General features: G+C 53.5%; 1 protein-coding gene across 4 annotated transcripts in view; it reads left to right on the top strand.

Annotated features, from left to right (window-relative positions):
• FDFT1 (farnesyl-diphosphate farnesyltransferase 1) overlaps positions 1-11,028 on the top strand; it is a 32,276-nt gene extending 21,248 nt beyond the window's left edge. For 2 of the 4 annotated variants that reach the window (XR_009183500.2, XR_009183499.2), the window contains 4 exons: positions 2,953-3,129; positions 4,059-4,211; positions 9,379-10,141; positions 10,505-11,028. Coding sequence is in view for 2 of the 4 variants with exons in the window: in XM_058288023.2 (XP_058144006.1) it covers positions 2,953-3,129; positions 4,059-4,211; positions 9,379-9,600 (552 nt within the window). In the remaining 2 variants the exon portion in view is untranslated. Of the gene's footprint in view, positions 1-2,952; positions 3,130-4,058; positions 4,212-9,378 lie in introns of all 4 variants that reach the window. The other 2 variants (XM_058288023.2, XM_004449050.5) reach the window with 1 other exon arrangement.
• The last annotated feature ends 1,106 nt before the right edge of the window (positions 11,029-12,134 follow it).

The raw sequence follows: 12,134 nt of genomic DNA, 5'->3' as shown, positions 1-12,134 counted from the left end.
GGACATTTAGTTTTTCTTTATGGGCTGAAAGACTAAATATTGTTAAGATGTCAATTCTACCCAAAGTGATTTACAGATTCAGTGTCACCCCAATCAAAATTCCAGTAGCCTTCTTTGGAGAAATGGAAAAGCCAGTCACTGAATTCTTATGGAAGGGTAAAGGGGTCCTGAAAAGAAAAACAACAGAGAAAAAGAACAAATTTAGAGGACCTTCACCTCCCTATTTTAAAACCACAAAGCTACAGTAATCAAAACTGTGGTACTGGCGCAAGGACAGTCATATAACCAGTGGAATCAAACTGCTCAGAAGTAAACCTTCACATCTATGACCAATTGATTTTTGACAAGAGTACCAAGTCCACTTAATGGAGACAGAATAGTCTCTTGAACAAATGGTCCTGGGAAAACTGGATATTCACATGCAAAAGTATGAAGGTAGACCCCTCTTTGTACCATGTACAAAAATTATCTCAGAATGTATTAAAGACCTAAATTTAAGAACTAAAACTATAAAACTCTTAGAAGAAAACATGGGTGACATCTTTAGGACTCTGCATTAGGCAATGGATTCTTAGACTTTACACCAAAAGTATGAGAAACAAAAAACAGATGAATTGGATCTTCATCCAAACTTAAAACTTTTGTACATCAAAGGACATTATCAAGAAAATAAAAAGACAACCTATAGAATGGGAGAAAATATTTGGAAACTGTATATCTCATAAGGGTTTAATATCCAGAATATATCAAGAACTGCTACAACTCAACAACAGAAAGATAACTGAATTTTAAAAAAGGGCAAAGTATTTGAATAGATGTTGCTCTAAAATAGATATAAAAATGGCCAGTAAGAACTTGAAAAGTTGCTTAGCGTCATTAGCCACTAGGGAAATACAAATCAAAACCACAATGGGATACCATTTCATACCCACTAGAATGGCTATTATGGGAAAAGCAGAAAATTCCAAGTATGGGAGAGGATGTCGATAAAAAGGAGCCTTCACCCATTGCCGGCGGGAATGTAAAAGGATGCAGTTGCTGGGGAGGACATTGGCAGTTGTTTGACCCCGCAACCCCACTTATAGGCATATACCCCAAAGAGTTGAAAGTAGGGACCCAAACAGGTATTTGCACATCAGTGCTCATGGCGGCATTATTCAAAATTGCCAAAAGGTGGAAGCAACCCAAGTGTCTTACCAACGGGTGAATGGATAAACAAAAGGCGACATACACATAAAAAGTGAAGAAGTTTTGATACATGTGCAACGTGGAAGACACCATGGTGAGTGAAATAAGCCAGGCATAAAAAGAAGAATATTGTATGATGACACTTACATGAAATAATTAGAACATGCAAATTCATAGAGTCAGCAATTTAATTACAGGTTACCAGGGCAGGGGTGGGGAGTGGGGAGTTAATGCCTAATTGGCACTGAGTTTCTGTTGGGGGTGATGGAAAATTTTTATAATGGATAGGTTCAATGGTGATATTATGAATGTAATTAAATTTTATTTGTGTACTTGAAAAGAGTGATAATGGGAAATTTTGTGTTGTATGTATGTTACCAAAAAAAATCTTCTCACAAAACAAACTCCAGCACCAGATGGCTTTATCAGTGAATTATATTGAAAATTCAGAGAAAAAAAGTAATTCCATTAATACAAAAACTCTTATAGGAATTTACAAGTTTTTCTTCCAGAAGAACAGGAAAAAGATTTAGGCTTCTCACATTTTTTTAGGAGCTTACCATGACCCTGATCCCCAAATCTGACAAGGAAAAAAATGTCCTGTTAATTTCTAGGTGTAATTTTTATGTCTAAATGAAAGATTCCTTATCATTAGAAGTTCATAAAGAAGTATTTATGGATAAAATGATGAAATCAAGAATTTCCTTTAATCCAAGTTTGGGGGGTATAGATGGAACAGGATTGCCCATGTAGCAATAATGATTGAAGCTGGATCAGGCATGTGTAGAGGTTCATTAACAATTAGGAAGCTTAAGAATTACCCAAGAATGAGAGCAAATTATTCATTGGCTTCAGAAAAACGTCTAAATAATTAAAGATCAGCAAACATCCCCTTTTTGGAGTTGAGGACGTTGCTTACTTTTCACGTTTTTAAGCTCCAGCAAGGTGATGTTCCTACAGGAAAGCCCCCACTTCCTGGGAAGCGGCTGTGGCTCAACAATGGGGCTCCCGCCTGCCACACAGGAGGTCCAGGGTCCATGCCCAGGGCCCCTGGTGAGGGCGAGCGGGCCCACGCGGGAAGGCGGCCCCGCGCAGGAGTGCCAGCCGGCGTGGAGAGCTGACGCAACGAGAGACACAGGAGAGACAATGAGAGACACAGCAGAACAGGGAGCTGAGGTGGCGCAAGAGAGCAGTCACCTCTCTCCCCCTCCAGAAGGTCCCAGGATCAGTTCCTGGAGCTGCCTAAGGAGACACAAGAACAACAGCAAATCGACACAGAGAGCAGAAATAATAAAAATAAATAAATCCTTAAAAAAAAAAAAAAACCCCTTTCCCCTGATCTGCCGGTTCAGCGTTCTCATCAGAACTGGGAGTGTTGCGTTAATCATTAATGATTTGAGGCCTGGCCGTGTTGAGTGGTTAATGTGTAGCCTGCCCTGCTTCTGCAGCTGGTTTTGTAGATAGCTGGGTACTTGTTGGGTGGACCAGTGCCTCCTGAACTGCAGGGGCCCTGGGGCCCGAGGTCACGAGGGTGTTACTCGGGGGGCCCCGCAGTATGCTCCCTGAGGGCCTCCGCGGTTTCCAGGCGCCCCCCTTATCGCTGGGCTGTGATGGACCCCCTGGGGATCACGGGTCGCCGTTGCCTAGAGCTCAGGCCGGGCTGAGCGATGGTCAGCGCCAGGAACGGCCGCGGCGGGCCGGCCTTCTCTCGGAGCCCTCCCTGCCTGCGAGCCGACCCGTGCCTCCTCCGCGGTGTCTCTCCAGGTCTGGAGCAGGTACGTCAAGAAGCTGTCGGACCTGGCCAAGCCCGAGCACGTGGACGTGGCCGTGCAGTGCCTGAACGAGCTCATCACCAACGCGCTGCGCCACATCCCCGACGTCATCACCTACCTCTCCAGGCTGAGGAACCAGAGCGTGTTCAACTTCTGTGCCATCCCACAGGTGCGGGGCGGGCGTGCTCGCGGGCAGGAGGGCGCCGCGCCTTCACTCCTTTACCTGCCGAATTCAGGGACGCGAGTCCCTAAGGAGATGGCTCCAGTTCTTCTCTTGAGCGGCCGCAGCATTCCACAAACCTGCCCTTGGCCCCCCAGCCACCGTCCTCAGCTCAGCTGCAAGACCAAGCCGGCTGCTTTCCAGCCCTGGCGACGTGCTCCCCACCCCCCCTCCATTCAGTTCTAAGCTAGTTAGAGCCTCGTCCTCACACTTGGGTCTAGGGCTTCGGCCTTGGTGTACGGGGAGCCCTGGGTGGACCCAGAGGTTATTGAAAAGTCTTCCTCAGGCACCCAGTTGCCCGCCTCCTGAAGGCAGGGCCAGAAAACCTGGTCCTGTGCCCAGGCCCTGGGTCCCGGAGCGTGCCCGCCTCTAACTGCTCTTCCCGGCCATTTCAGTCTTTAGCCCACAGCTGGCGAAAAGCCTAGGCCTCACCTGGCTTGGAGGCTTGGCCTGGTCTTGTCCTAATGACCCAGTGAGTGGTGGTTGGAACTGAAATCTGGGTGCCTGCCTTAGACTTCCGGTGATCCTCGAATCCAAGAACTCCCCGCTCCAACAGGGAAAATGCTGGATTTGCTTGTTTTTCCCCCAATAAAATGAAACTTCAGTGTTCAAACTGCAGAATCATTTAAGATTGGAAAGACCACCTGATTCTGCTTACTGAGAAAGGGAGGAGTGGAGAAGAGAAAAGTCTTGACATAGTGATACTTCCTTCATGGTTATTTTTTGCTTGACTAGCTGAGATGTAATTGGCAACTTCTCATTCTGTAGGAGATTTTCTTACCATTTCATCATGATTGCTTGCAGCTCAATGTCTTCCTTTTGTTTTCATGAAATGAAGTGAATTTTGGCTTTTCTCTCTCTCTCCTTGTTGTCCTCAGGTAATGGCCATCGCGACCTTGGCTGCCTGTTATAATAACCAACAGGTGTTCAAAGGGGTGGTGAAGATTCGGAAGGGACAAGCAGTGACGCTGATGATGGACGCCACCAACATGCCAGCTGTCAAAGCGATGATATACCAGTACATGGAGGAGGTAGGCTTTTGTAGAACTCCCTGCTTTCACAGGGTTTAAGTAACGTCACTATTGCAACATCCTTGTGTGGACGTTAGCGGATTCTAACACTTCAGCACGGCATAAAGAGGCAGGAGCTGGCCTGCTTTACCAGCAGCAGAATAGCTGCACAAGCACCGATGGTTCAGGCTGCGCAGCATCTTGATGAGAGGCGGTAGGCAAAGCAAGGACGCGAGAAGTGCTGATGAATAGAATCGTATTTTTTTTGAGCCAGAAGGTAACGTTGGAGGCCAAGCAGGCTCCTAGCTGTGTGGGTGAGGAATGTCTGCTGCCACGGCTGTGAGTGGCTCTAGGGCCACAGTCACCTTCCTGGCACCAGTGCAGGGCTTTGCCTTATGCCACAGGCCTCAGCAAAGGAAAACCATCAGGCTGCAATTGTTTCTAGTTTTCCAAATCTCTCTGCAGATGTCACAAGCATCCTGAAAACAATCATGCCCGAGGGGCAGATCTCCGTTTTGGAGGGTAGAGCATGTGACCAGGTTCAAAAGAACTTTTCCTTAGAGGCTAGGACTCTAATTTCCAGGCCTTGGAGCATTTGTTGTCAAACAGGTGATTTTGTCCCCTCTTGGGGACATTTGGCAAATGTCTTGTCATTGCTTGGGCGGGGGGAGGTGGGGATTGCTACGAGCAGAGCATCTGGGGTGGAGGGTGCCCCTGCGGTCTTTTGGGGTTCTCGATGTGGAAGACAAAGGCCAGGAGAGGGAGGAAGCGGGGAAGACCCCCCTCCCGCCCCGCTTTTGCTCTGGGAGGTCCGAGGGGAGCAGGTGCCCAGCGGCCGGGCTCTATCCGCTCCCCGCCTCGTCCTCTCACCTGCGCCCTCTACCCGGCGAGAACCACCGTCCATGTTCTCCATGTACCCCAGGCCCTCGTCGTGCGTTCAGTGCTTTCCTCTCACCAGAGCTGCACAGAGCAGAAACCGTTGCTTCCCCCGACTTCTCCTGCATGTCGCATATTTGCTCTGTAGTCCCTTCCCTCCCTTGCATTTGACGAGTCTCAGACAACAGCGTTTCTACCAGAGGCACCTGGAGAGGGTCTAAGAGAAGACCAGTTCTTTTTGAAATGTCCTAACATTTTTGTAGTGACTAGATAAACAAATTCTGCCATTGGCCAGAAAAGCGCTCCCAGCTGGACTCTTGGGACTGGGCTGCGGTGGAGCCAGCACCTGCGCTGAGCCGGGCCTGGCAAAGCCGCCCGAGAGGCGGCGCTGCTGGCGTCAAGGACGCGTGCGGCCGCAGCCCGGGGCTGGCCGAGGTCAGAGGCGCCCCTCGGGTGCCCCCGGAGCCTGTGCTGCCACCACCTCTCATCCGAGTCGTGCACGCCAAGCTCTGTGTCTCCATTCTATAGAGACGAGAGAAAGACCTTTGGGTTCCGCAGTTCTGTTTTGATGAGTAATTTCACAAAACCATTTTAGACTGTGGGCAGTTCCATTACTATACTAAAATTTTGATTTTATTGGGTGGTTACTTGATTAGTGAAATTAAATCCTAGTTTCTTTCACTGGCTGAGTTAGGGCAGGGGTCAGCAAACTATGGCCGCCAAGCTGGCTGTTTCTATAAATAAAGTTTTATTGGAAGCCCCGCCCATTTGTGCATCGGGCGTGACTTCTGTGGCACTGCAGTGGCCGAGCTGAGTACCACAGTAGAGGGGGACCCACAAAACAAAGTATTTTCTGGCCCTTTAGGAAAAGTTTGCCAACCTTTGGTTTAGGTCCTCTGATTTACTCTTTTTCTTTTTTATTCTTTTTTTAGTTTTCTTTTTTTTAAAAAGATAAATAGATCACACAAAATGTTAGTTAAAAAACATGAGATTCCCATATACCGATTTACTCTTACCGAAGTCCACTTCCTTTGGAGGAAACGTTACCACTCCAGGTGGGTGACGGAGAGCTCTGGAGAGCCTCTTCGTGTCTTAACCAGGGAGTCGTCCGCAGCCTTGGGCCGTGCAGGCCGGTGCCCCTCCTCCGTGGCCTCCACTTCCTGGCTGGTTCTTCTCTTGTGGGAAGACACAGATGCGGTTGCTCCGCCAAGCCTCTGGGCGTGCGGGTTGAGGCAGCCACGCGCCGGGGGGCTTTGGGATGACGTCGCGCTCTGCGGCTCTGCGGCTAGAGGGCCGTGGCGCTGCCGAGGGCCCTGCTCCCTGGGGCAACCCGGCCTGGCGCCAGTGGTCAGCCGCCGAGTCAGGCGCAAATAAATGCTCAGGCCAGCTGGAAGCTGTTCCTCTCCGCGCTGCCAGCCTGGATTCCTCGGCGAGGGCCATCTTTCTCACGGCCCGGAAACGTCCTGTTTTCGGTGCCCGCTGCGGTTAATTCCGCCGTCACCGTGCTCTTCCAGGCCCGCCTGTCCTTGCGGCTCAGGGGTGGCCCTTGGGCGCCAGCGTCCGCATCGCCTGGGCCTGCTGGGCACCACCCTCGGCCCCCTCGAGCCTGTCGCGTCCCCAGCGATGCCCGCGCGCATGACGCCTGAGTGTTGCTCGGTCAGCGTCGTCCTCACTCCCGGAGGACTTTCCTTTCCGCCGTGTGAGGGGCAGAGGGTCTGCCCTGAGCGCTCGCCTCGCCCGTGCGCCCACCCTGCACCTGCGCCCTCCTGCCCGTCTCCCTGAGCGCCGACGCCTCGCCCTGCCCTCCTCTCGTCACCAAGCCCCGTCCCTTCCGTGGGTCGTCTGCCTCTGCGCGCGGCTCCTCAGCTTTAGCCCTTCTCCCCGCTCGTCGCTTGTCCAGGAGAGTGGACGTGTCCACGCACTGTGGTTTATTCTTCCCACAGCCCGCTTCATTCTGGTGGTTCTTAGCCCTGCCGTGAGAACTTTTCTTACTGAATTGATTCGATGGCCTCCTCATTTGAGTAATAACCCGTCTTTTAATTTGAGTAGTAACTCGTCTTTCCATCCTTGGCTCCGCCGCGTCCTCCGACCCTGTGCCGCCTCCTCTCCTTGGAGCTGTCTTCTCTCGGGACTTCTGTGTCCTCTTCTCCCCGGGGGCCCCTCACCTTTTGCTCCCTCGCCAGTCGGGCTCCTTTTCTTCCTCTGCCCCTAAGTGCTGGTGTTTTCCTAGAGTTCCCTCTTGGTTTTCATTTCTTCTCGTCACACGGGTGCTCCCTGGGTGCTGCCCCGCGTGTCCGTGGCCTCGCCCCTCCGTGGCCTTCCCCCGCCCTGGGTGCCACCCGCGTGTCCGCGGCCTCCCTGCCCCTGTGCTCGGTCACTCCTGGTGCCGCTGCCCCGCCCAGCTGGGCCTCAGCTTCCAGCCGGTGTCTCTGGAGCCCTCCAGACGTCCGCCTGGACAAGTTCCCGACCCACCCCTCAGCCGAATCAAGACAAAACAAAACTATTTCTGTATCCCACCCCCACTCCCCTCCTTTTTTTTCCTTACTGGCATTACCATCCCCTAATCGTGGAGTCCGGATGGCCCTGGGAACGTTTCTGGAGTCCTCTCTAACACTGATGCTCTCTAGGCTCCAGGCTGCGTCTCGTCCGCGGCTCTGATCGGTGCTTTCCCGCCCCAGGATGTGCCTGTCCCTTCTGATCCAGCAGAGCCAGGGCTTATCCCACAGGCGTAGCCCTGAAACGCTCAAGGATACTTGTTTGTTTTTGTCTTCAGTCCTCACCGATAGGCAATTTATTAAATTATAGCACATTCACACTATGCAGCTTATGTTTTAACAGGGCCATTTTGTAGGTTCTGACTTTAGGAAATGTCCGTAAGAAATTGGAAAAATTACAGAATATAGTTATAATGTATTTTCAAAATAAGAGTTTATTATGTATATTTTTATACATAATATATAGATCCACACATTTATACATTGTAATTATACGTGTTATGTATATGTAACATTTTACATATTGGTACAGATGTGTGTGTAGGTTATATGAGCATAGCGAGAGTTCAAAAGAACCACTCCAGCCTGTGGCTCAGGGAAAGTAGTATGAAGGAGTTTTTACTTTTTACTTATTTTTTTAAAGAAATTAAAGAAGAAATTGTACTTTCATCCCACATCTGTTTTTCTCTTTATAGCTGTCCTTTGTGGCATAATAGCACATATCGTTGGCATACTCCTGCGGGTGTATTCTCTTATTTTCTTGTTAAGGTAAATGGCAGCTGGGTTTTTTTGGGGGGGTGGCGTGGGCAGTGCGACAAGAATTTAAGATGTTCCTGGAGAAGAGCCCCTCGCACAGCGAACAGCTGGGGCTGGTCACGGCTGTTGTGTCGTCTTCCTCCTTGCCTTGTCGTCACTTCCGCCTCCACAGCCTCTTCACCGCTCGTCGGTTCAGCTCGGTGGGCATCTGCCGAGGGCCTACTGAGCGCCAGGCGCATGCCGGCGGGAGCAGGGACGGGGCGGCATGGTGCCTGGCAGCCGCGGTCGCGTCACTTCCCCACGAGCGGCGGGGGAGGAAGGAGCCCGCCCTGGCGCCCGCGCAGCCTCTCCGGGAGGGCCGGGCCCTGCGCTGAGACGGGCGGGCAGGGCCGGGGGAGAGGCGCGCAGGCGTTCCAGGCAGGGGGCCGGGCGGAGGCGCGGAGGCGCAGGGGGGCGCCCTGGGCGTGAGGCCACCCTGGGCCGCTCGCTGTCCACGCAAGGGGCCCGGACGAAGGCGGCGATGCCGGGGGTCCCCTGGGCCCAGGCCCCGGAAGGGAGCCCCGAGATGCCGAGCAGGGCTTTGGCGGCAGCGCAGGGACTGCGGAGCGGGTCTTCGGGCATCAGTGCCCGAGCAGCTCGTTCAGGGAAGGCAGCTCGGCGCGGCGTGGGGATGGCAGGCATGCCGAGGCAGGGCCGCGCCCAGTGGGTGCTGAGGACGGCGCAGGGTGTGGGGGCTGTCGGGGAAGCTGGGTGCCCGGCCAGCCTCCCCCACGGCCCTGCCACCAGCACCGCCCGCGCCGGCCGGGGCGCTGCCAGCTCTCCCCCTGCCTCCCCGCCTGCGCCGACTTCGTGATTAGATGGACCGGGGCTGGCCCTGCGCTCCGCAGAGCGGCTCAGGATGAGCTCCAGCCGCTCCGAGCCTCAGTTTCCTCAATGGCAAAATGGGCACATAAATGCTTTCTGTTTAGGGAAGTTCCAAGAAGTTAATAAACAAGAAGAACGTTGATGAAGTGTCTCTTACGCAGTAAGTAGTACTTATCGTTTTTTCCTTTCTTGAACAGATTTATCACAGGATCCCCAACTCAGACCCGTCTTCTGGTAAAACCCGGCAGATCCTCTCCACCATCAGGACCCAGAACCTCCCCAGCTGCCAGCTGGTCGCGCGGAGCCACTACTCGCCCTTGTACCTGCCGTTCGTCATGCTGCTGGCCGCCCTGAGCTGGCAGTGCCTGAGCACGCTCTCCCAGGTCACGGAGGACTACGTGCAGGCGGGGGAGCACTGACGGGCGGTCCCCGCGGCGGGACTCGCCTTCCTGCACGGACACGGAGCCTCCCCTCCCCACCCCACCCCAAAAGGACCCCTGCGCCTGGGCCTCCAGGACCGGAAATGCGGCTGACCTCACACGGGAAGGCGGGACCCGCCCTCTGCAGCCGGGCGCGGCCGTGGTGGCCGCTGGTGGCCTCTGCCTCTCAGCCGCGCCGCAGCCGCTGAGGTCACACGGCGGCGTGCGGACGTGGTCTCCTTTAGTGTGAACCCCGGCTCGAGTTATCATTAAACGTACTTAATTTGAAGCTCCCTGAGTGACAGTGACGCGCGTTGCCCTCCGCTCCCGTCGTTCTCTGTGGCCTCGCGTCTAACTGGGCTGAAGGGAGCGGCTCCGGGCTCTCTCGCTGGAGGAAGTGTTTCCTTCTCCTCAAGAAGGCAGACCGTCTCCTGGGAACGCGGGGGTTAAAGTCTGGTAGCATGTTCTTTCTGAAAGAGTTTGGCTTTCTGAGAGAACGGCTGGCCGTTGGTGGTGACCCCGAGAGCTTCCGTTTCTGAAGGTTCGTACAGGTAACTGCTCTGCGTTTGTGAGGTGGCTCTCGTGAAGGTCCCAGTGGCCATGAGAAACACGGAACTGAAGGACTGAAGGACAGAAAAGGTGGCGGCCTGCTGCCCCCCCCAAGCCTGCTGGCCACGAGGCGCCCCCTCCCCCCCCCCAGCCGGCCGCCGCCTCAGGCCGGGACCCTAACTGCCCTCAGATGCTCTCTTCTGGCTAATTCTCTTAGTTGTATTCTAAACTTGTAAGGTTTCCTTCAGATTTTAAAAATTTACCAGCCCCCCCCCCCAACAAAATAAAACAAAACAATGTTTTCAAGTGATGGGCTTAAAAGCCAGAAGGTACTGAGCCCTCTTCTCCTGTTCAGGCCTCCACGTCCTTTTACTCCAGCACAGCTGAAGCCAGTGAGCGGGACAGGGCATCAGTAGCCGGATCTGGAACCTGCTAAGAAGTGCACGTGGACGTCGATGCCCCCAGGTTGGCTGCTGGGAGACCCCCCCGGGAGTCTGCCACTCAGAACAGAGACTCCTGCAAGCCAGGAGAAGCCCCGGAACTGGTGGGTGGGGTTCTCAGTCCAAACAGCAAGCAGCTGGAACCCCTGCCCCGCCATCAGCGGAGGGGCAGAATAAGGACTGGCTTAAGCCAGGCCGGCCGAGCGCTCGCCCCTCGCCTCTGGGCCCCCTGCCCGCTGCGCACCGCGCTCGCCGTGCGTCCCCGGCCACGTGGCCACGCAAGTAACACCTGCGGGTTTATAACCTGTAATGGGGATTGTAGCTTGTAAATCCACTCCCTTCACCCCTTTCCAGCCCTTCCTCTCACCTGGGACCCCTGCTCTGTTGCTTTCTCCCATTTCTCTTCCCTCCCTACCTGAATAAATCCCTGGCCTAACTCCCCCAGCGTGCTCTTGAAATTCATCCCTGCAGCAGAGCCAAGAACCTGGACAAAATCGGTACCAGCAGAGGCTTGTGGCGTGCTCCCCAGGGGTAACTCGAAAGGCCCCGCAAGCTGAGGACGGGAAAATGCCTTCGGAAGTCCTTCGTGCTTTAGCGTGTAGTTACTGCACGTCTGTCACGGGTGTGATCGCACATGCTGCTTTGCTGCTGCAGGCCTTGGGTGTGCACAGTGTCTTAACCATGAAACTCGAGTTTTTTCCAGCAAGCCATGGTGGACTTGCAGGGTCACACACAAACTGATCTCCTGGGGCCACTGACGCCCTCGGCGACACCGGGCAGTGTTTGCGTCCATGGAAGTGGTCAGTGCTGGGCAAACTTGTGAGCACGCCTGGGCCGGTCACGGGCACTGGCCAGAGCGCAGCAAGCCACCCACTCGGCGCTGGTTTTTTTCAAAGTTTAGTTTAAGCATTCAAATTCCTTGAAATGTCAAGGAGGGTTATCGACATGTGTTCAAATACAAGGTCAGCGCTGCTGACGTTCACTTAGGGCAGCACCTGGGGGAGAGCCCTGGTCCTGCCTCCACTTCCGCGAGCGCGCTGGGACCAGGTGACCGCTTCGGGCCCTCTAGCCGTGCTGTTTTCATTCCCACTGCCTCGTGCCCTTAGCCCTGTCCCCCTCTCCCAAGCCGTTTAAAGATTGCCTTCCTTCTCTGTACCTGCCTGCTAGGGTTGCTCGGTAAGATATACAGGATGCCCAGTTACATTTGAATTTCAGGTAATTCTACTAAATCATGTGCTAAAGATTACTTACCTGAAATATTCACTTAATTTTAATAGCATCTCCTGCCTACAGTCTGTTTGATTGCTACTTGGATTATGTTAGGTTTTCCTCAGTAGTATCTGGCTGGCCTGAATCTAGGGTTTCACAACAGATGGGAGCAAGAGCCGGACCTCCACCTCCCCAGCTGGGCAGCGCCTGGAGAGCTAACTAGCGCCTCTCCCTTTGTGTAAGAATCTGGAGCAAGTAGCAAGTCCTGTAGCATGAGATTTCGTTAAATAGAGCTTGCCTGCGTCCCCTGGAGGGCTTGAATCTAGCCAGTTCCCG

The sequence above is a fragment of the Dasypus novemcinctus genome, chromosome 25 (assembly GCF_030445035.2).
Source record: "Dasypus novemcinctus isolate mDasNov1 chromosome 25, mDasNov1.1.hap2, whole genome shotgun sequence".
In the NCBI taxonomy this organism is placed as follows: domain Eukaryota; kingdom Metazoa; phylum Chordata; class Mammalia; order Cingulata; family Dasypodidae; genus Dasypus; species Dasypus novemcinctus.
This window is presented reverse-complemented; position numbering and strand designations above follow the sequence as displayed.